Source organism: Mastigoproctus giganteus, chromosome 9 (assembly GCF_048544385.1).
Source record: "Mastigoproctus giganteus isolate SK-2022 chromosome 9, ASM4854438v1, whole genome shotgun sequence".
NCBI classification, from domain to species: domain Eukaryota; kingdom Metazoa; phylum Arthropoda; class Arachnida; order Uropygi; family Thelyphonidae; genus Mastigoproctus; species Mastigoproctus giganteus.
The window spans coordinates 55,943,689-55,966,919 of NC_143583.1; the positions used below are offsets into that span (position 1 = coordinate 55,943,689).

Genomic DNA, 23,231 nt, shown 5'->3' on the forward strand with positions numbered 1-23,231 from the left:
ACCATCAGAAAGTGGTTTGCATTTTTTTTTGCAAGAAGATGCCTCACTTTAAATAATGCTACAGTTACTACTGTAGATTGTAAGTTAGGTGTCACAAAGAAATTTTGTTGTGAGAATAATCTGGATTTAAGTTCTTTTAATTTATTTTTTCTAAGGTCACTATTAGGCAGAAAATCAGATTGGTATTTACCATGGAGTGCGCTGAAGTGCCTTTCTAAATTTCCTTTTTTGGGTATAGCTACGGAAGAATTTTTTTTTTTAGCTGATGCTGCATAAGCTTGCTTGCTTTCTTGCATCACATGCCACTATTACTACTACTATTTCAATAACTGTTTTTATCTTCAATAACATTTTAATAACTGTTTTAGTATTAACATTAGCAAAGGCACATGATGCAAGAAAGCTTATATAGCATCAGCCAAAAAAAAAAAAAAAACCTTTATTTCACCCATCCACTCGCTCCAAATGTTTGTCAAGGTCTGCCTTGAATCTATTTAAACTAACAACTTTTACGATGACAGATGGAAGTTTGTTCCAACAATTAACCACCCACTGGCTAAAGGCAAACTTCCGCACACCTATCCTACAACCATCTTTCCTCGATTTGAATTTATGCCCTCTTAGGCGATTTCTGAGCAAGAGGAAGAATCCCATCCACAGTGAGCATGCTCAAACCATTCAAGGCTTTATATACCTCAATCAGATCACCTCGCAGGTGCCTAGTCTCCAGACACTGTAATTTGCAAAACTTAAGCCTTTCTTCGTATGAGCGACCCTGTCCCATTCACTAATCTTGTTGCCTTTCTCTGTACTCGTTCCAACAGCTCTACATCCTTCTTAAAATGAGGCCTCCAGACCTGTATACAGTACTCAAGGTGTGGCCTGACCATTGCCTTATAGAAGGGGATAATCACCTCCTTATCCCTGCTAGAAAAACTCCTGTATATCATTGACAAGACACCATGAGTTACTCTTGCAGACTGTCTTGCACTGCTCAGAAAACTTCATATCTGCCTGCACAATTATCCCCAGGTCCTTTTCATTCTCTACCACTGTCAGTGTGGTACCACAGAGTTGATACGTTACTCTGGGATCACTGCTTCCCATATGTAGTACTTTACATTTGTCAATGTTAAACTTCATTTGCCACCTCTCAGCCCATCTGCTCAACTTTTCTAGATCCTGTTACAGCAGTGTACTGTCATTAGTATCATTAACAACCCTGCCAACTTTTGTATCATCTGCAAACTTGGACATTAAGCCTGATATACCATCATCAATATCATTTATAAATACAGAAAACAACAATGGACCCAACACTGAACCCTGAGGATCTCCACTAATAACATTAGTCCATGATGAGCAGCATTCATTGATTTCCACTCTGTCTTCTCCCACTCAACCATCCCTTCATCCATAGAAGCAATTTGCATCTAATGCCACACTGCTCCAATTTGTGAAGCAGTCTTCCATGTGCAACAGCATCAAAAGCTTTTCTAAGATCCAAATATATGATATCAAAGTTATTTCCTGCATCCAGTTCCTTTGTGACCACACATAGTATCCAATCAAATTGGCCAGGCAAGACTTTCCCTTAACAAAACCATGCTGTGTCTGAGCTATAACTGAAGTCTTGTCTAGATGATTCTGCAGTGCTTCTTTAACCAGTGCCTCCATTAATTTTTCTGGGAACAGAAGTTAAACTAAAAGGTCTAACTACTTGTGTCGCCCTTTGATCCTCCTTTGTGGATTGGGGTCACATTTGCACATCTCCAGTCCATGGATACCTCCCCTGAGTCCAGGAAGCTTTCATAATTATGGCTAAGGGTTTGCTTACTTCCTTTGCCATCTCCTTTAATATAACTGGATAGATTCCATCTACCCCAGGTGCCTTTCTTGTGTTTATCTTCAACAATTTCTCCTCCACTTTACTTTCAGTTATTACAAGATTATCTAGCTTACTGCCAGAGTTGAATACACCTCTGGCATTCCCCACCCTGAATAACTCCTCATGTGTGAATGTCGATGCAAAATATTCATTTAGTTTGTTAGCTACTTGAGCAGGATCATCAACAGTTGAACCATTGCTATCAAGTGGACCAACCTGATGTCGTCCCCTTCCTTCTAGAGTTTACATAAGTAAAGAACTCTTTGCTGTTTTTCTTTGCTCCTTTGCCAAAGATTTCTCGTAATCTGCCTTCGCCTGCCTAACCTCTTTGTAACTTGGTTACAGACCAGCTTATACCTATCATAGGCTTCTGTGTCACATGTTAATTTATATGTATCCCATGCATTTTTCTTCTCTGTCACATGTCTAATTAGTTCATTTGACATCCATTTAGGAATGTCAGATGTTTTAATTTAGTGTGGGTGATAAAATGCAAAGTTTATGTATCAGCAGCTTTCTGTACACCTGAATTCATCGGCTTACTGTATACCTGAGAATATAACCTGATGAGATGTATATTGGTTCTATAAGGTAATATCCTGATGAGATGTATAGGGTTCTATAAGATAATATCTTATTGGCTTGTAACACTAACTTCAAACCTGTGATTTTTCTTTCTATGATGCTAACAGTTTAATCAACTGGAATGTTAGTAAATATGTCATTAACTCAGATACTTGCTAAAATGTCTCCATTTTTTATGCATTCTTGTTCAAGTACTTTGATGATGTTAAGAAAGTAAGTATAACATCATCAGCCAAGAGGAGGAGAGAAAAAAAAAAAACACCTACAAGGGACATTCAATAAATTACCTACCAAAGTACTTTCCATAGTAATATTTCAATGAGTCATGATTTATCATCATGTTCCTACATATCTCAACTAGAATCAATACTAATTTTGATCCTGCTGTATTTTCAGGTTGCATTGCTGTAACAGAAAGAAGGAAGACACCTGTATCAAATTATGGATTTGCTGAAATTGGAGCATCATTCAGTCCTCAAGTTTCTTACAAATGAAGAAAATGGCCATTCATCAAACGATGGTGGGTGTGTACGGCAACAGTGCACCTGCAAAGTACCAAGTGAAATTCTGGTCAAAACAATTCAAGTGGAGTAGAGAATCCATCAAAGATGGTCAACAGTGAAACATGGGTTCATCACTGGGATCCTGAGACCAAGCAAGAATCAGTGCAATGGAAGAACAAGGGAATTTCAGACAACCTTCAGCTGGCAACATTAGGATCCCCCCCCTCCATTTTTTGCGATGCTGAGGGAATTTTGTACATTACTTGGAACACAAGCAGACAGTCACTGGAGTGTCATATGCATCGCTACTTTACAACCTAAGGGATGTCATAGAGGAAAAACGCTGCGGACAACACACCAGTGCACAGGTCACATGCTGTTGCTGCTGCTTTGAGAGACTGACTTTACAGAACTTACCCATCCACCTTAAGAGTCTGGGTCTGGCACCCAGTGACTATTTCCTGTTTTGACACCTCAAGAAAAATGTATGTGGACATTGCTTTGCTGATGATAATGAACTAAAGTCTGTGTTTCTGCATTCTTTGATGGACAAGACAAAGAATATTATTTTTCTGGTATTTCCTCATTGCCAACAAAATAGAACAAGTATATTGAAGTTCAGGGGAGTTACAATGAAAAATAAAAAGATGATTTTTGTCTCTATCTCATTTCCTTCATAGGTAGGTAGATAATTTACTGAATGCCCTTGTACTATCCATCCCTCCCCCCCCCCTAACAATCAGTGATTATGTTCTCCTTGAGCAGTTATAAAAATTTTACCAGCCATTTGGCCAGGCAAAACTTACTACTTACAATGGGCCTTATGGATTTTAATGTTACCAAATAGATGGGGCTTCACTATTTGTAGGCCTGGTAAAACTGTATGTTCTTTTGTTGATGATGTTGTTTTCTAATAACATTTTTGTGCTTTACCCTATACACGTTTCTCTAGCTCTGTAGTAGTAAGAGGCCATATTAGACAGCAGGAAACATACAGAGAAATTAAGATCCAACCAAAGCTAGAAATTAGCTAGTACAGTGCTGCACAAAGAAACCTTTAGAAATTCCTATAGTCTATGATGGGATTCAAACAAAAAACCTCCCCAAACAAGTGACAAGTGGTGAAACCACTATACTATAATGGAGGGTGAAGCATAAACAAATCCCTGCTAACAATTTGTCTAATCTTTCCTTAAATTTTTTCAAGCTACCTACCTCCATAACACCAGATAGAAGTTTGTTCCAAAAACCAATTACTTTCTGTCTGAAAATATATTTTCTCATATCTATCATATGACCATCCTTCTTTTTTTCAATTTAAATTTATGTCCCCTTATGTATGCTATCCTAAAAAAGAGTAAGGATGTCATCAGCATTTAGTTTATTCAATCCATTTAGAGCTCTACACAAAACAATTTATAAACATTGTTTTTTAATAAAGATTAATTATGGACTATAAGTATTTAAGGGCAAAGGCCTCAAAATGTTATGAGGTAGAATGACTAATATGTAGGTTAGTGCAAATGCATCATTTTAACATAGCTATCTACCAAAGTAGTTAAATTAATTAAATTGGCATCGTTTTGGTTATATCTCATGTTGTGACTGCCTTCACAACGAGCTGCCATGGTATTGTATTACCTCAAATAAATAACACTTCACCAGTGGAGAAGACTATTGTTATTTATTCTCAGCGGATACCACCACCTAGACAATGGAAGAACAAGGGGTTCCTTATAATGCTAAAATGATGCATTTGCACTAACCTACATATTAGTCAATTCTACCTTGTAGCATTAGGTCTTTGCCCTTAAATACTTATAGTCTATATCACTACGCACCAACAGGTATCTCTCATATTGTGAAGTTATACTTCATAACTGGGTTGTCACTATTGCAACACCAGGGTACCTGCCAACCCACCAAAGAGAAGCCAACAAGCTTTGAAACGGTGCCGTCTGGGTGGTGGTATCCACTGAGAATAAATAACAATAGTCTTCTCCACTGGTGAAGTGTTATTTATTCGAGGTAGTACAATACCATGGCAACTCGTTGTGAAGGCAGTCACAATATGCGATATAACCAAAACGATGCCAATTTAATTAATTTAACTACTTTGGTAGACAGCTATGTTAAAATGATGCACTTGCACTAACCTACATATTAGGTTAATTATGGTTAATTTTAATAAAGGTTAAACTAATAAAATTACTAGACACAACTGACTGAAGTTTATTAAAATAAATATACAAAAATAACAAGTATACGAAAAATACAGACATATATGTTTGTGATTTTAACTTATTTTACCTTCTTATGTTTCATGATTTCAACTAATTTTACTGTGTATTTTTATTTCTATATTTATCGCTCTTGACTTATTTTATATGAATATTATAGTATGAATATATAAGAATGTCTTACAATGGGGACCTTAACTTTCCAGATACTGACTGAACCGTGTTGGTCAGTTACTAAAACATGGCGGATTTATTGGATGATTGTTTTCTCCACCTGCATGTTAGAGAGGCAAAAGACAGCAATACTCTTCATCTGATTACCAGCAATGACCCTTCATGCATTAAGAATCTGCAGATAAAGGATCCACTAGGAGGCAGAGATCACAGTAATTGATGTGGGATTTACTTAAAGATAAAACTACTATCAAAGGCAAAGAGAAGGGCTTTTACTTTCGTAAAGGTAACTACAAAGGTCTCAGCAGGTTTTTTAAATTCTATGCCATTGGACAAACTAATGAAGTTAGCAACAGCAAATTTTAAATAGGAAGCATTCATCATCAAACAAACAAACAGACGTCAAATGAACTGATGAGACTTGTGGCAGAGAATAAAAATGCACGGAATACATATAATTATCAGGTGATACAGAAGTCATAAACAGCAGATATAAACTAGTCTGCAATCAAGTGACGATGGAGGTTAGGCAAGCTAAGACAGATTACAAAGTCTCTGGCAAACAATGCAAAATAAAAAGCAGCAAAGACTCCTTTATTTATGTAAACACTAGGAGAAAGGGGATTGATCATATTAGTCCACTAGATATGAATGGTTTTAACTATTGATGGTCTTGTCCAGGTTGTTGACAAACTGAACAGATATTCTGCATTTACATTCATACACGAGAAATTTTTTAGGGATAGATGACGCTGGAAGCGTATCAAATTCTAACATAGAGCTGAAGGATTTTGTGATAACTGAGAGGAAACTGGAGAAGAAACTGTTGAAACCAAATAAGTAAATAAGGCACCCAGGAGTGGATGGAATCAATCCAATTATATTAAGGGAAGCAGCAAAAGAGAAGAAAACCTTTAGCCATGATTATAAGAACATTTTTGGATTCACAGGAGATTCCAATGTACTAGACAAGTGCACATATATCCCCAATTCACAAAGGGTAGTCAAAGAGTGATACGATTAATTTTTTTTTTTTTTTTTTGTTAGTTGTTGGTGCATCGGCTTCCGTGGCCATAATGCACCTCCCAAAGTTTTTGCATTTTTACTCTGATCCAAGCCCGATGGGATTTGAACCCACAACCTTTGGGTTGCCAGGCAGGCACTTTACACACCTGGCTAGCCTGGTCGGCATATGAATAAAAACAGATCTGTTAGCTTAACTTCTGTTCCAGGGAAAATAATGAAGTCACTGGTTAAAGAAGCAATGCAGGATAATCTACACAGGAGTGCAATTATACTTCAGTCACAGCATGGGTTTGTTAAAGGGTTTTTTGTCTAACCAATTTGACTGGATACTATGACAAAGTAACAAAGGAACTAGATTTCAGAAGTTTTCAAAAAATAATTCTGATATATACTCAGATTTCACAAAAGTTTTTGATACTGTTGCACATAAAAGACAGCCATAAATAAAGGGTTGGTTCAGTGGGAGAAGTATCAGCCCTTCTTGGACTAATGTTATTAGTGGAGTTCCCCAGGCTTCAGTGCAAGCCCGTTGTTGTTTTCTCTCTTTATTAATGATACTGATGAAGGAATCCTTTAGTTTGCAGATGATATGAAGGCTGGCCGGGTAGTAAAGCACAGTAACCAAGACATGCCACTTCAACAAGATCTAAACAAATCAAGTAGATGGGCTGAGAAGTAGCAACTGAAGGTTAATATTGACAAATGTAAGGTATTTCATATGGAGATCAGTAATTCCTGATTAATTGTACTATATAGTACCAATCTAAGAGAAGTGGAAAATAAAGACTTGCAGGTAACTGTGCAATCAGATATGGAGCTCTCTGAGCAGCAAAAGCAGGCTGACATGGGGACCCATGCATTTCTAGTTCTTCCGTGAATTTATTCAAGAAAGAGCTACACAAACCGAATAAAGGGTTGGACAGGTGGTATGCGAGGAGGTGAGGTGTTGGTGGTTTTTTTTTTTTTTGCTAATGCAGTATACGCTTAGTTTCTTGCAACATTTGCCACTATTACTAATACTACACTTATTTTAATGAAGTTCAATCAGTTGTGTCAAAGTAATTTTATTATTGAATGATTCCTAGTGCACAACGACTTTTTTCATATTTTAATTGTTATTTGTTGTTATTTGGTTTTTAGGAGCATTAGCAACTAAGGCCATATTGCTCCGGGATATGCGGTGGTCATTCCCTGACCTTTCCGCATCCTCTGTATTTGGTGGTGACGGGCTCGAACCCCGGTCTAATCAAGAAGCGTGTGCTACGCACTGCTGCTCCTTCCTACCTGGCTACGGAGGCGCCTCATATTTTAATTGTGTCATTTACTAAAATGTTAATTAACTCAAACAAATATATACAATGATGATTATTAAAAAAAACAAAAAAAATTGTGCAAGCAACCAGTTGCTGTAAATTTCATCTTTCTGTATTACTGAAACTGGTTATACAGCTCTTCAAAGGGAACACTCTTCTGGCACAGTGCTCACCTGCTTTTAATCATTTCACTGCATTGCAAACAGTGCCTCTTGTAAAGATAAAATATAATAACTGCAACATTATATTTATTAAAATTTTGTATAAAAGTATAGTACAATATTCTTTAAAATTAATAATCACTGTTCAAATTTTTTTTTTTTTTTTTATATGAAACTCCCAAGCACAAGAGGTATTAGAACCTATGATACTTAGTACTGTGCATAGGTTGAAGGTTGAGAAGATGAAAGAAGATACCCATTGACATCAGACTTGAATTTCTGTAGATTGCAATATTCAGGAATTCATATGAAGGCAGGTTGTTCCATAAAACAGAAACTGAATGAAGAGAAGAAACAAGGAAGAAGAAAAGTTGGTTATGCAAGTTTGAAGTTAGACAGTAACAGGATGTTGACCGGTTGCAGCACGTATTAAGACTGGTTTGAAAGAGAGAGTGGGAATTCTAGAAGCCAATTCAGAAGAACAGTGCCCATGGAAGTATCTACAGAAAAGGCATGCACAGAACAAACACAATATCTATAAGACAGAGAGTGGAGAGACTTTGTTAGAGATGTCATTAATTAACCTAACTGCCCACTTTTGAATGGAATTTAAAAGCCTGAGAGAGGTTTTGGAGGCAATGTCCCAGATGCACGAAAAATATTCCATGGTAGGGCAGATTTGTGATTTGTATAGAGTGAACAGCTGTTTGAAAAAAGTAATGCTAAAAGCAAAAATCTAGTTTTTTTGATGCAGAGTAAGCAATATTTGCAATGTGCTCATGCCAAGAGAAATTAGAAGACAAGGTAATCCCCAATAGAGATATATGATCTTGCCTAGAAATCAGAGTGTCATAGAAGACAAGCATAGGAACAGAAGAATCCTTTTTGCTAGTTATAAGACATGACTGAAATCAACCAAGTTATCGTTGCCTCACTGGAGAATTACTTGGAGATCAGCATTTAAGGAATTGGTAATGGATATTTGAAAAATTTAAGCTGTTTTTGCAGAGCAAATTTCTCAAATTGAAAGGTGGCATGCAACATGCTATCGTCAACAACACCATGGATATGATTTAATCAATGGAAGAAAGTCATTATTATACAGAGAAAGGCCTATACAGAGGAAAAGAGTGGAGAAAGAACTGAACCTTGGGGAACATCATTAGTAGAGAAGTTTGAAGATAGAGAGAACTGGATACCCAATTACAAAAAAACAGTCAGCAAATGATAAGGAGGACACCTTATTTAGAAGACTTTTATTTCAAACACTATCAAAAGCCTTTGAAATGTGAAGAGCAAGTGACTGGGTTTCACCAAACTTTTCCAATGCATTTGTCCATAGAAGGGTAACATAAGCCAGAATATCACCAGTGGATTGACACTGATGGAATTCATATTGGTGATCACTCATTAGATGGAGGGTTTCTAGATAATATAAGAGTTGGAAGTTAATTGATTTCTCATTACTTTAGAAATGAGTAGAAGTAATTGCAATGAGACAATAATTGAGCAGCAGGGATTTGTCACCTTTTTTAGGAACTGACTGAATATGACCAAATTTCCAAGCAGAAAGAAAAACACCTTTAGAATAAGAAATTGAAAAAAAGGTGACAAAATAGGAGTAAGCACAGAAGCGCAGGTTTTGAGAACAAGTGGGAAAATACCATCAAGACTTCAAAATCCTTCTGACATTCTTTTGATGGAAGACAACAGGAAGCATTGAATAGAGTATATTGAGAATGATAGGAAGTGGTTTACCAAGATCATTAACACTCAAGTTAGAAGAAAAGTAGGATACTAGGTCAGCTTCATCTTTGGCTGAAGTGACAATAGAACCATCTGATTTTGACAGAGGTGGGAACAGAGATGGGCAAAAGTGGCAGCCAATAGCTTTGGAAAGAAACCAGAATGCTGAACTACCATTTGGACAAGAAGCAAGTTTATCAATGCTCTACCCTAGGTAGAGCATTGATAATCCGAACCAATTGGGACTGGAGGTAGTTCGGATTTCCTATTTGTTCGGATTTTCGAACTTGTCAAAAATACAGTTCTGGAGACTAAAAAAAAAAGGTTTAGTAAGTTTAGAAATAAAAACACTAAGTTGTACTTACATATTTTTATTCATAGGTAACAAAAAAAATGGAACTTTCAGTCACAATAACACATATATATAGGCCTTTAATGAAAATAATTACTTATTTTTTGCTTCACCATTTTAGAACTTTGTTTCTTTGCTGTCAGATCTCTTGCCTTTTCGAGTAACTTAGTTGAACAGTATTCAGTTTGTTGCTTGTACCTAGTCCTAGTAGCACAGTTGGTAGAATAATCGTCTTCCCCATCTTGCATGTAAAAGACCGGAGTTTGAGTCCCAACAATTCTGGGAGGAATTTTTATGGGCCTTTATCACAATGCAGCTCATTTAGTCAGTCTCTGGTGAGAGTAGCATGCTTTTTCTCTCTGAAACTCAGGTTTCTCATCCAGCAAACAGAAATTCGACAACAGAACATGCAATTTACAGACAGTATACATGAAGCAATATGGCCTTAGTTGCTGATGCTCCCATAACCCAACTATAACAACAATAAACAGCATCTTTGAGGGATAGGTCATTAGCTATTCTCAGTTTTTTTTTTTTTTTTTTTTTGCAACGTCATCTGAATCAAGTTGCAATGTGAACTTTAAATTTTTTTTCCTTGTTATTTTTAATTTCTGCTAGGATCGACTTTCCAACCTCGTAAAATCTTGCAAATGAAGGCTCGCTTTCTCCCTTTGAAAGTCTGTTTAAAATCTCAATCTTCAATTTAATTAATTGTTAAAAATTTCTGCTTCCTTTTAAAAGACAAAGAAGACCATAACTTCAGTATGGTAAAATAAAACCCTGTAAATGTTCAGAATCTCTTCATTCCTATATCTAAACTTCGTAGACATTTTACTTTGTATCTCAATTGCGTGTATCGTATTAGTTGCAATTTTTGCGTGCCGTGTTCTTTGTTATTGATTGACAGTTATCTTTTTTCACTGTTTCAGATTTTACAATGGGAAAAAAAAAATGCCAATGAATAGAAATATCAGATTACAAAGTGTCATGTTTAGTTAGTACTGTATGTTTAGTTAGTTCTTCCGATTTTCATGTATCATTTAATTTTGTTAATTGGTAAGATAAAATAAGTATAAATTTGTGCTTTATATCTTCATTTTTATAGCCCGTGCATAATATTCCTCCAATTTTCGCTAATTACAATCGCTGTTTAATAGGAACAAAATTCAATTCGCAAATGTGATCACAATAACCACCACTTACTGCAATTATTTTATGGTACCAGCAAAAAAAAAAAAAAAAAAACAGCAAAATAAATAAATGCTGGCTTTTGGATTATTGATGTTTCAAATTATTGACGTTCGGATTTTCCACTCTGTACTGTACTTAATAACTGCTATATACAGTTTTGTGAGCTGTGGTGTACACAGAAAATGAACTGGGAAATTTGGATACAGGCAAAATTACGATATACAACATTCTTTTCTCAAAACAGCCTTAGCACATTTATTGGAAAACCAAGGTTTAAATATTTAGATAAAGAATGAGACTTTAAAGTTGGAATGTGGAATAAAGGATCTCATAACTACAAGTATAATTTCATTGACACGACCTGAGCAAATATTGACATCAGAATATTTTAAATAGTAATCCGAGAAAGGAAACAAAGAAAAGAAATCTAGCAGATCATCCCATTTTGCATTCTTGTAACACCAAAGAGGTTGAGTATGGCCACAAGAGAAAGACTCGAGAGAAGAAAAGACCATCACCAAGTTGTGATATGAGGTGCCCAGAGGACCATTCACCTAAACCGCGTATTTAGAAAGGTTACTTGTGAGAAAAGGATCAAGCATATTGGCTATGTGGTTAGGATTGTCAAGTATTCTGGTAGATAAATGAACAATCTGTGTGAGGTCATTAGTAATTGCAAAAACCTCAGCATCTCAACCAGCTGGGTCCATGTGACTAGAAAATGGAAGCCAGCTGAAGTTCTGAACATTAAAATCACCAAGGAAAATTACCTTACTGTTAGGAAAGTTGGACTGGAGAAAGTCAAGTTTCAAAGAAAGAAAGTCAAAGATTTCAAAGTAATCAGTGGAGTTGGAAGAATGATAGAGGCAACACATGAATTAGAGGGATTTTAAGCCAGAGAACAGCGAAAAGAGGAGATTCAAAATTACTACATCTCTGACAGTGAATATCAGAATGGTCATATGCACAAGTACCACAACATCAGCTTCATCTTTGGTTGAAGTAGCAATAGAACCAACTGGTTTTGACAGACGTGGAAATAGAGGCGGGCAAAAGTTGCAGCCAATAACTTTGGCAAGAGAATGCTGTGCTCAACTACCATTTGGACAAGAAGCAAGTTTTCAACTTTAGGTTAATGAACAATCTGGGCAAGGGCATTATTAATCACAAAAACCTCAGAATCTCAACTAGTTAGGTCTGAGTGACCAGAAAACTGGAACCAGCTGGAGTTGTGAACATTAAAAACAAATAAAATTACCTCACTGCTCATAACTGTAACTATCACAGTTATGAGCATTTGCATTTCCTGATAACCAGTGATGGTAGTGAACCAATTTTTAACAACTGGATCACTACATTATTCTTTTAGAGAAAATAAGCATAACAACATCAGTATTTTTCTATATTATTTACTTTGGGTTGTTATGCAATCAGCACTGGTGTCACCCAGCTGGGTGACTCTACTGCTGATATCATAGTACCATAAAGAGAAATTTTCTTTATGTAAGGTATTCCAACAATAAAATTAACATTACCTGAATGTCTCCATCTCAAATTACCAAGGCATATCAGTAGGGAAGAAATCAAGTTAGCCTTCTCAATAGAGGAAATCTGTGGCAACAGATCATTTCCTAATCGTTGTAATAATATAGGACTGATGAAATTTAAATTCTTTAGTGCAAAGAGAATATTTACTATCTGTTTAACAGTTAATTTATCTGATTTCTGATTTAGATGAAAAGATATGGCATGAAGCAATGGTGTTGGACGTCTTTTTGTCTCTGAAAGTGTACAGATCACCTGATGCAATTCCACTACTGACATATTATCTGTTATAGCAATAGCACGGTCTTCAACTTTGTTCAAAAAGGTTTTGCTAAAATATCTTTGATGATGTAAAAAGTCACAAATATCTGAGACATCTGTTATTTCAAACCACCTGTTTTCTATTATATTACAGACTTTCTCAATATTTCCTTTTTGCATACTCTTTCTAGATATAAAATACAAAAATGATTTTTTTAATTTTCTCAAAGTCATTTTATGTGCTTTCCATAACAATTCATTTTCCATTTCCTTTCGCACAAACGAGTCTGTAGAAATTCCCATTATTGAAAGGCTCCTAATTCCCTTCAATAACAAATAATCATCAAGATGTTTGCATTCCTTGTTTAAAAACAAACAGAAATTCTGGAATCTTGGGTCATTCTCAAAATCATCCAATTTAATGTGTTTCTGCACAGTCCATTTGCTAAGAATATTCAAAAGAGAAATTGCTTGTTCTGGTAATAAATTAAATGAATTAGATTCATTGAGCACACAATCAAATGATTCTTTCTGAAATTCTATATCTTCTTTCTGGTAAAAAAAAAAATCCTTGTTTTCAACTGAATTTTCCAAATAAGACCTTGTGGAAAAAGTACGAATACAAGTCTTGTATAAGTAGATCAGATTATTCACTCCACCCAAACGATGTGCAAGATGAGAGCGAAACAGGAGAGATGCCATGAGGGAAAGATGTTGATGAAGCCTTCTTTAAGGCTTTTCAGAGAAATCTGAAAAAAAAAAAAAAAGAAAAAACATTAAAAGACCAATTTTAACAAATGTATACAATAAATTCACTTCTAATCATTAAATACTATATACTGGCGCAAGGGAAAATATACATACAAATAATCTCTCTGTATTGCTGGGCAGGTCGCTATGTTCAGCTTGGCGTCGAGTTTTGCGTTCACCTGGTTAACACAGATGAAATCGCGCATGAGCCAACGTGAAAATTGCATTATACTCGCACTGTTCCCTAATATATCAGTCGCAACGGAGCAAATTTGCGTTGCAAAAATGTGCGTTATAGCTAAACTGATTGTATATTGTGGCCAGGGAACAACAGGTATTTCTTAGCAAATAATTTCTGAAATGACTTTTTAAAATTATTATTATTAGTAGTAGTTGAAGTGGAAAATGATGCAAGGAAGCAACTTATACAGTATCAGCAAAAAAAAAAAAAAAAAACCCTACACACACACACACATCATATACCTATCCTTTCTAATAATGTATATTTCTTCTTTTAATTTATTCAATCTACTCACTTCCACAACACCAGACGGCAGTTTGTTCCAACAATTAATTACTCTGTATGAAAGCAAATTTCTACACAGCTACACTGCAGTCATCCATTTTCAATTAGAGTCCCCTTGTGTGCACTGTGTGAGAAAGACTAAGAACACCATCATCATTCAGTTTATTCAATTAACTTAAAGCTTTAAACAGTTCAACCAAGTGCTACAATTTACAGAGCTGAAGTCTTTTGTGGTAAGAGTACCCTTTTGTGTTCTTGACTAATCTAGTTTCTCTTCTGTGCACACATTTCAAGCAATCCACATCTTTCTTAAAATGAGACTTCCAGATGTGTATGCAGTAGAACACAAGATGTGGCCTAACCATTCCCTTATACAATGGGATAATCACCTTCTTGTCTCTGCTGGCAAAGTTCTTAAATATATGATTGACAGAACCCCATGAGCAGCCTGTCTGCACTACCCATAGAACTTCGTGTCAGAATTCACAATTATCCCAGGTCTCTCATTCTTCGCCACTTTGAGTGTGGTACACCTTAAGGAATGCTATTTGAGTATTCCTGCTGTCCATATGGAGTACTTTGCATTTCCCAATGCCAAAAATAAATCACCACTTCTCAGCACAACTGTCTAATTTTTCTAGGTCTTGCTATGGTAGTATGACACTTTATTCCTATCATTAACCACCCTGCTACTCTTTGTATCATTTAAAAACTTAGATAATAAACTTAACTTCATTAATAAATACAGTGAACAGTAAAGGACACCACTAATAATATTAGTCCAAAAAGAGCAGTGTCCATTTATAACCACCCTCTGTCTTTCTTCTGCCACTCAGCCATCCCTTTACCCACAGCAGCAACTTACTCCTAAAACCAATTTATACAGCTGTCTTTCATCTGAAACAGTGTAAAAAACTACTGAAATCTAAATATAGGTAAAAAGGTAAAGTGCAGCCATTATCAACCCACTGCAGGATGGAAGCCACCTCAACAATTCATGCTGAGGGGATTTGGACCATAATCTGCCATGCTGGTCCAGTGCGAGTTGGCAGATCGACCGTATTCAGTCGGTCAGGGGCTTGAACCCCGGTCTACTCAATGAGCGTGTGCTACTGCACTCCTGCTTCTGACCACTCGGCTACAGAGGCCGTAATCTAAATATATCATGTGTCAAATTACTATTTGCATTGTAGTAGGTAATCAGATTATTCAAGCAGGATCCCCCCCCCTATAGAAAACACATGCTGTGAATTCCATATAATTTCTTTATTAAGATCCTGCAATATTTCTTTAAACACTTACTCCATTATCTTCCCTGAAACAGAAGTCAAGCTTACAGGTCTATAATTGCTCACATCATCCCTTTGTGAACAGGAGACAAATTCCAATGCCTCAAATTCAGAATCTCCAATAAATCCAAGGATGTTGTTACAATTATATTCAAAAGTTTGCTTACCTCTTTTTCTGCTGCTTTTAACATAGTTAGGTTGATCCCATTGGTACCGGTGCCTCATTTACTTTTAGTTTCAGCAATTTTCCTTCCACTTTTTTTTTTAGTTATGAAAAAAAAACATTTTGCTCCTAATTATAACTTGGTATACTTCTGGTATTCCCATTCCTAAAAACTTCTTCACCCATGAATGTAGATGCAAAATATTTATTTAGTTTGTCAGCAACTTGAACGCAGTCATCAACAGTTATGCCATTTATATTTAGTGGACCAATGGTGTTCATCCATTTCTTTCTAGTGATAACATAAGCAAAGACTTCTTTACTATATTTCTTTGCATTCTTAACCAAGCTTGATGCAATTAAAAAAATGAAGCAAAATGATAAACCTGCACTCTGGTAAGCTGTTAATTTCTGCATGCATCTACATACTGGAGTATGTAATGCATATGGCTCAGTCCCATTCCCACATTACTTTTTTGCTACTTCCATGCTTCTGTAGGGATGACACATTTTAGGTAGTGTGAACTGCTTCGAGCTGAGCATACAACCAAGTACCGACATTGCACAGCCAGCAGAGGACACCAACCTCAACCAACCTATCATCTTCAGAATGAATAGGAACATATTACAGAAAGGGCCTCTTTTGTTAGAGCTCACAAATACTTTAAAGCAGTGGTTTTCAGCCGGGGTGCAGTGTAATTTGGATTTAAGTTACTTAAAGTTATATATTTTTTTAAATTTATATATTTATTTCATTATAAAATGAGTACAATATAAACGGTACGGTACAATATCCATTGTATTGTATCTTTTTAATTTTGCGGTGATCTATAATTGATCTTTATTTAGTACCTCTATATAAAGAGGCGCCTCCGTAGCCAGGTGGGAAGGAGCAGCAGTGCATAGCACACGCTTCTTGATTAGACCAGGGTTCGAGCACATCACCACCAAATACGGAGGATGCGGAAAGGTGAGGGAATGACAACCGCATATCCCGGAGCAATATGGCCTTAGCTGCTAATGCTCCTAAAAACCAAATAACAAACAAACCATAGCCGGGTGGGCAGGAGCAGCAGTATATAGCACACGCTTCTTGATTAGACGAAGGTGTGACCACCAAATACGGAGGATGTGGAAAGATCAGGGAATGACCACCGCATATCCCAGAGCAATATGGCCTTAGTTGCTAATGCTCCTAAAAACCAAATAACAAACAACTATATAAAGAATAAAATTATTATATAATTTTATTCTTTATATAGTTGTTAAAAGGTTACAACCACTTATTAAAAGGTTGAAAACCACTATATTAGTATTTCTTTTGGCCTAGGGGTGCCGTGAAAAAAATTACTGGGACAGTAAGGGCACTGCGAACCGAGAATGTTTGGGAATCTCTGCTTTAAAGGAATATTTGTGAATTTGCGAAAGTAGTAGTAGTAGTAATAGTAGAAAACCCCATGACCTGCCCTGGCAGCCTGTTTGCATTGCTCAGAAAACTTCATATCTGACTGCACAATTGTTGTTGTTGTTTTGGTTTTTAGGAGCATTACCAACTAAGGCCATATTGCTCCGGGATATGCGGTGGTCATTCCCTGACCTCTCTGCATCTTCCGTATTTGGTGGTGACAGGCTTGAACCCTGGTCTAATCAAAAAGCATGTGATACGCACTACTGCTCCTTCCCACCTGGCTACGGAAGCGCCCGACTGCACAATTACTCCCAGGTCTTTTTCATTTTCTACCACCTTAAGTGTAGTACCACACAGTTGGTACATTTCTCTGGGATTACTTCTATACATATGCAGTACTTTGCATTTGTCAAGGTTAAACTTTCAGTTGCCACTTCTTAGCCCATCTGCCCAAATTTTCTAGATCCTGTTGCAGTAGCACACTGCCATTAACAACCCTGCCAACCTTTGTATCATCTGCAAACTTCGACACTATCTGATCTGATTGAGGTATATAAGGCCTTGAATGGGTTGAGTACGCTGAATTCTGATGGGATCCTTCCACTTGTTCAGATTACGAACCTAAGGGGGCATAAATTCAAATTAAGAAAAGACAGATGTAGAATAGATGTGTGGTACATGTCTCTGGGATTACTTCTATACATATGCAGTACTTTGCATTTGTCAAGGTTAAACTTCAGTTGCCACTTCTTAGCCCATCTGCCCAAATTTTCTAGATCCTGTTGCAGTAGCACACTGCCATTAACAACCCTGCCAACCTTTGTATCATCTGCAAACTTCGACACTATCTGATCTGATTGAGGTATATAAGGCCTTGAATGGGTTGAGCACGCTGAATTCTGATGGGATCCTTCCACTTGTTCAGATTACGAACCTAAGGGGACATAAATTCAAATTAAGAAAAGACAGATGTAGACCAGCGGGTGGTTAATTGCTGGAACAAACTTCCATCTGTCGTTTTGGAAGTTGATAGGTTGAATAAATTTAAGGAGGAACTGGACAGGCATTTGGAGGGAATGGTGCGATTTTTTTTTTTTTTTGTTGGCTGATGCTGCATAAGCTCATACATTTGCTTTCTTGCATCACATGCCACTACTACTAAGCGTGATATACCTTCATCAGTATCATTGATAAATATACAAAACAACAGTGGACCTAACACCAAACCCTGTGGGACTCCACTAATAACATTAGTCCACAAAGAGCAGCACCCATTGATTACCACCCTCTGTCTTTTCCCCACTAAATCATCCTTTTATCCATTGTAGCAACTTACCTTAATACCATTCTGCTCCAATTTGTACAATAGTCTTCTATGCGCAACAGCGTCAAAAGCTTTCCTGAAATCCAAATATATGATATCAAAATTATTTTTTGCATCGTGGTGGGGGGGGGCCCTTGCATGTCCCGATGACCCGCAGAGCTAAGTCGGCGGTAGCTTAGCTACTGGTAGGGCCTCCCAAGCCGGACAGGTCAAGGGGTAGGGGCCAGACTAAGAGAGATACCCCGGCCCTCCAGGTTGGGGGTTGCTGCAACGGGCTAGCTCCTCGTTCAGTGTAAAAAATACACAAATGCTAAACAACCTACAAGTGAAAATGAAAATGGACTGCACTTTCAGAAACGACTCGGCAAATGGAAAAGGACTATAATTTTGGGATGCTGGAATATTCAAGGCCTTTCAACTAAAAGAAACTTTCTGAATCTGACCTTTCTGAAGCTGAATGTGGATCTGACCATTTTCTTGGTCAGATCCACATTCAGCTAATTAAGAAAATGTGTGGACAACCAACAATTCAGGGAAGGAGAAATGCTACAAGTGGATCAATTTAACATTGACCTACTCCAGGATGACAGCATTAGAAACAACTTCACCTAAAGACTGGATGCTGCAATTAACATAGAGATAAAAGGTAATCCTGAAGAAATCTATGAATATTTAAAAAATACTGTAAAAAAAATAGCTCATGAAATCCTAGGTAAAAAGAAGAGCTAAAGCACCATAAAAGACCTGGATTACAGAGAAAGTAAGAGCTGCTGTAGAGGAAAAGAAACTTGCATATCAGAAATGGCTGGGTGATAGGAATGATGCATATAGGAACATTTATGTTGAAAAAAAGAAAATAGCCAATAGGTTGGTAGTAGAAGCGAAAAATGAAGAATGGGAAAGGAAATGCGCAACTATTAATAGCAAATTGGGCTTCAAGCAATCAGTGGAATCGTGGAAGGTCCTTAAAGACTTGAGAAAACAGAATAAACACAATGGTGGTTTGCAATTAATACCTTTGAAAGACTGGACGGAGTACTACTAAGGACTTTTAAAAGAAGACTGGGAAGAGTTCAAGAAGACGGAGGATTTTGGTGTAGAAGACTCGGGCCTGAAAGTTTCTGTTAGGGAAGTGGAACTCCTGCTGAAGGAAGGAAGGAATGGCAAATCACCTGGACCTGGAGGAGTTTACATGGAACTTTTGAAATATGGAGGAAGAGGAGTGGCTGTTCTGATACAAAAACTGTTAAATAGTATACTGAGAGGAGAAGAAATACCGAAAGAAATGATAACAGGATATATTACATCAATTTATAAGAAGGGTGATCGGAAAAGCTGTTCAAATTACAGAGGAATATGCGTCCTGAACCCGCTGTTAAAGATCCTTGGAAAATGGATCAGGAACCATTTAGAAGTCCGAATTGAGGTATCAGAAGAACAAAGTGGTTTTTCAGCTGGGAGGTCATGTATAGATTATATCTCAGCAGTATGACAGATCCTTGAAAAATGCCAATCAAAAGGAAAAAAAATCTTTATGATTTTCATTGACCTTGAAAAGGCATATGACAGTGTTCCAAGAAAACTCTTATGGGAAGCACTGAAAGAGGCAAATATTGATGGACAACTGATTAACATTATTAAGGCAATTTACAGGAATAATAGATGCAGAATTAAAGTGGGATCAGCTTTGTCACCTGAATTCTACACTTCAAAAGGCTTATTACAAGGTTGTTTCATGTCACCAACACTTTTCAAAATTTATATCGGCATCTGCCTAAGATCCTGGTCAAAAAAATGTAATAAAATGGGATTGCCGATTAATAAGAACACCTATATTCACAATTCACTTTTTGCAGATGATCAGGTGGTGATAGCACAAGACTTAGAAGATGCAAAGGAAGCAACTTATACAGTATCAGCCAAAAAAAAAAAAAAAAAAAACCCTACAGACTGAAATGTTGTCTTCAGGACCAGGACACGTTCTAAATATTGCAGGTTTTAAAATCAAACAAGTCGATAAATTCAAATATTTGGGATCAATCTTACAAAGTGATGGATCAATAAGAGAATTACAGATGGCAGAAAGGCTATCGGCATGTTAAACTCTGTTCTGTGGAGCAAAAATATCCTAAATAAAACAAAGAAACATATTTCAAACGATTGTACAAAGTCTTCTATTGTATGGAGCGGAAATCTGGACATTGAATAGGCGAGCGGAAAACAAATTGCTCTCCACAGAAATGGATTTTTGGAGATGCTCAGCAGGAACTTCTAGAAGAGACAGAAAACAGAATGAAGACATAAGGGAAAAAATGGAAGTGAAAAAGACTATTATTGACACCATCAAAGAAAAGCGTCTAACATGGTATGGACATTGTAAAACGGATGCAAGAAAACAGATATCCAAAGGCTATCCTGGAATGAATACCTCCTGGAAGAAGAAGAGGAAGACCTAGGAGGACATGGATGGATGGAGTATGGGAGTGCATGACAGCCCGAGGCTTAACCGACCAAGACACCTTGAACCGCACTTTATGGCAGGAAAAAATGCCTAACAAGAAATAACTTGCAGGCTGAGGAAACCCACTGTAAATGGAAACACTCCTCTTGAAGAAGAAGTTAAACTAACTGGTCTGTAATTACTCTTGTCACCCTTCAATCCCCCTTTGTGAATTGGGGATACATTTGCACATCTCCAGTCCGTGAGGACCTCCCCCGAGTCCAAGGATGCTCTCATAATTATGGCTAAGGGTTTGCTTAGTTGCTTTGCTGCCTCTTTTAATATAACTGGATAGATCCCATCCACCCCAAGTGCCTTTCTTATGTTTAACTTCAACAATTTCTCATCCACTGCTCTCAGTTATAACAAAATCATTAAGCACCCTGCTATAATTTGATAACCTTCTGCCATTTTAAAACCTTAATAACTCCTCATGTGTGAATGTAGATGCAAAATACTCATTCAGTTTGTTTGCTATCTGAGCAGGATCATCAATATATGAAGTGGACCAATCAGGTTCATTTACCTTCCTTTTAGAATTTATAAGTAAAGAAATCCTTGCTGTTTTCCTTAGCATCCTTTGCCAAAGATTTCTCGTAATCTGCCATAGCCTTCTGAGTTGCTTGATAATTTATATGCATCTCATGCATTTTTCTTCTCTGTCACAAGTTTCATTAGTTCATTTGATAACCATTTAGGCCTAAACCTTGAACAATATTTTTAATAGGTATGAAACTTTTAGTAGCTTCCACAATTAATTCTTTGAATGCTTCCCACTTAGAATTTACTGTTGGTAACATCGTCAGTTGATCCCACTGTACAGAATTTAAAAACTGTCTGAGACCACTGTACTCACCTTTACGGAAGCAAAAACTCTATCCTTTACCCCCTGATGGTAATTATATCTATAAATAAATCCCACATCAGTACACTGTGATCAGTGCCACCTAGTGGTTCCTTTATCTGCAAATTCTTAATACACGAATGATCACTGCTGATAACCAGATCAAGAGTATTACCCTCTCTGGTTGCCTCTCGAACATGCTGCTGCAGAAAACAATCCTCCAATACAATACCAGTCTTCTCAAGGTACTGTCTCATTTGGCAGTTGTCCTTGATGCAATGTTCAAATGGCACCAAATGCTCAAGAAACAAAAAATATAGATAATTTTTGTATATATTTTATATTAATTTTATATGTCTATTATTCATTTTCTAGATATTTTTCATGCTTTTAGTCTATTTTTTATTTAATTTTGCATTCTTACAATAAGCAATAACACTTATGTATTTGTCCTATATCCCACTCCCTTACTACTAAACCAAAAAAACAAAGGGGGCACTAAAGGTTGACTTCATCCATTTTACCTGGAGCCCGCAATATACAAAGAAGTTAGCAAAATTTCTTACAAGACACATTGCAGTATTCATTATAGTTAATGGTACGTCAAATGCTATTAGCTATAAAACACATTCACAAATACAAATAAATACGTCTTGCTCATAACTTTGAGTCCCATATGGTTTGGTAGGATAGTGTATACATAAAATTTATCATATTTCTAAGGCATACTGATGGACAGGTTTAAGAATAAGCAAAGACCCCCAAACCTTTGTTTACTCTTAAACAGCCTCACTGGGAAAGCCCACCTTTCTCCATAGGAAGGCCTAGAATCCAATTCCAGACACTCCTCCCACAGCTAATGCATCTGCATTTCCCTCTCTCTTTTGATGCTCCTGCTTAAAAAAAAAAAAATAAATAAATAACCAATAAGATACTGAAAGTTTGCTGACCTACATATGACAGCTTTTCTCCAGCATCCACACAATGCTTTCAATATGGATATTTGGTAACCCACTATGAGCTGTTTTGAAAGACGAGTAATTTTGACAACGTATATATTCTGTGAAAACTAATATTACTTAGAAGCCGTATTGCTAATTTAGATATTCTATCAGTCAACTCTAAAGGTATTATAGGTGTCTAGAAGTCACCTAGGTGGTGAACTAACGCACACAGGAACTGAGGTGTGTAACCCCCCTAATCTAGCCACAAAGAAAGGGCTGAGTTAGCGGGGTAACAGTATACTAGATGGCAAATGATATTCATAACTTGGTTTACTAAAACCTAAAGCTGCTTAAACCAATCCCAGATATCAAATCCACCTGCTGCACCCCAGTTGAAAATTCGTTGAAGGCAGTTACTACTTCACTTTATAGAAAAAAATTTTTCAAAAAAACGTTAAATGTAAACCAAAATGGTAACATTATAAATTTAATAATGAT

General features: G+C 36.7%; 1 protein-coding gene across 1 annotated transcript in view; it reads right to left on the reverse strand.

Annotated features, from left to right (window-relative positions):
- The window catches only part of LOC150080257 (FAST kinase domain-containing protein 4-like), a 95,349-nt gene extending 82,061 nt beyond the window's left edge, over positions 1 to 13,288 (reverse strand). Inside the window, exon 1 of the mRNA XM_090380668.1 lies at positions 12,715 to 13,288. Within this exon, the coding sequence (XP_090236794.1) occupies positions 12,715 to 13,288 (574 nt within the window). The remainder of the gene's footprint in view (positions 1 to 12,714) is intronic.
- Positions 13,289 to 23,231: the final 9,943 nt, after the last annotated feature.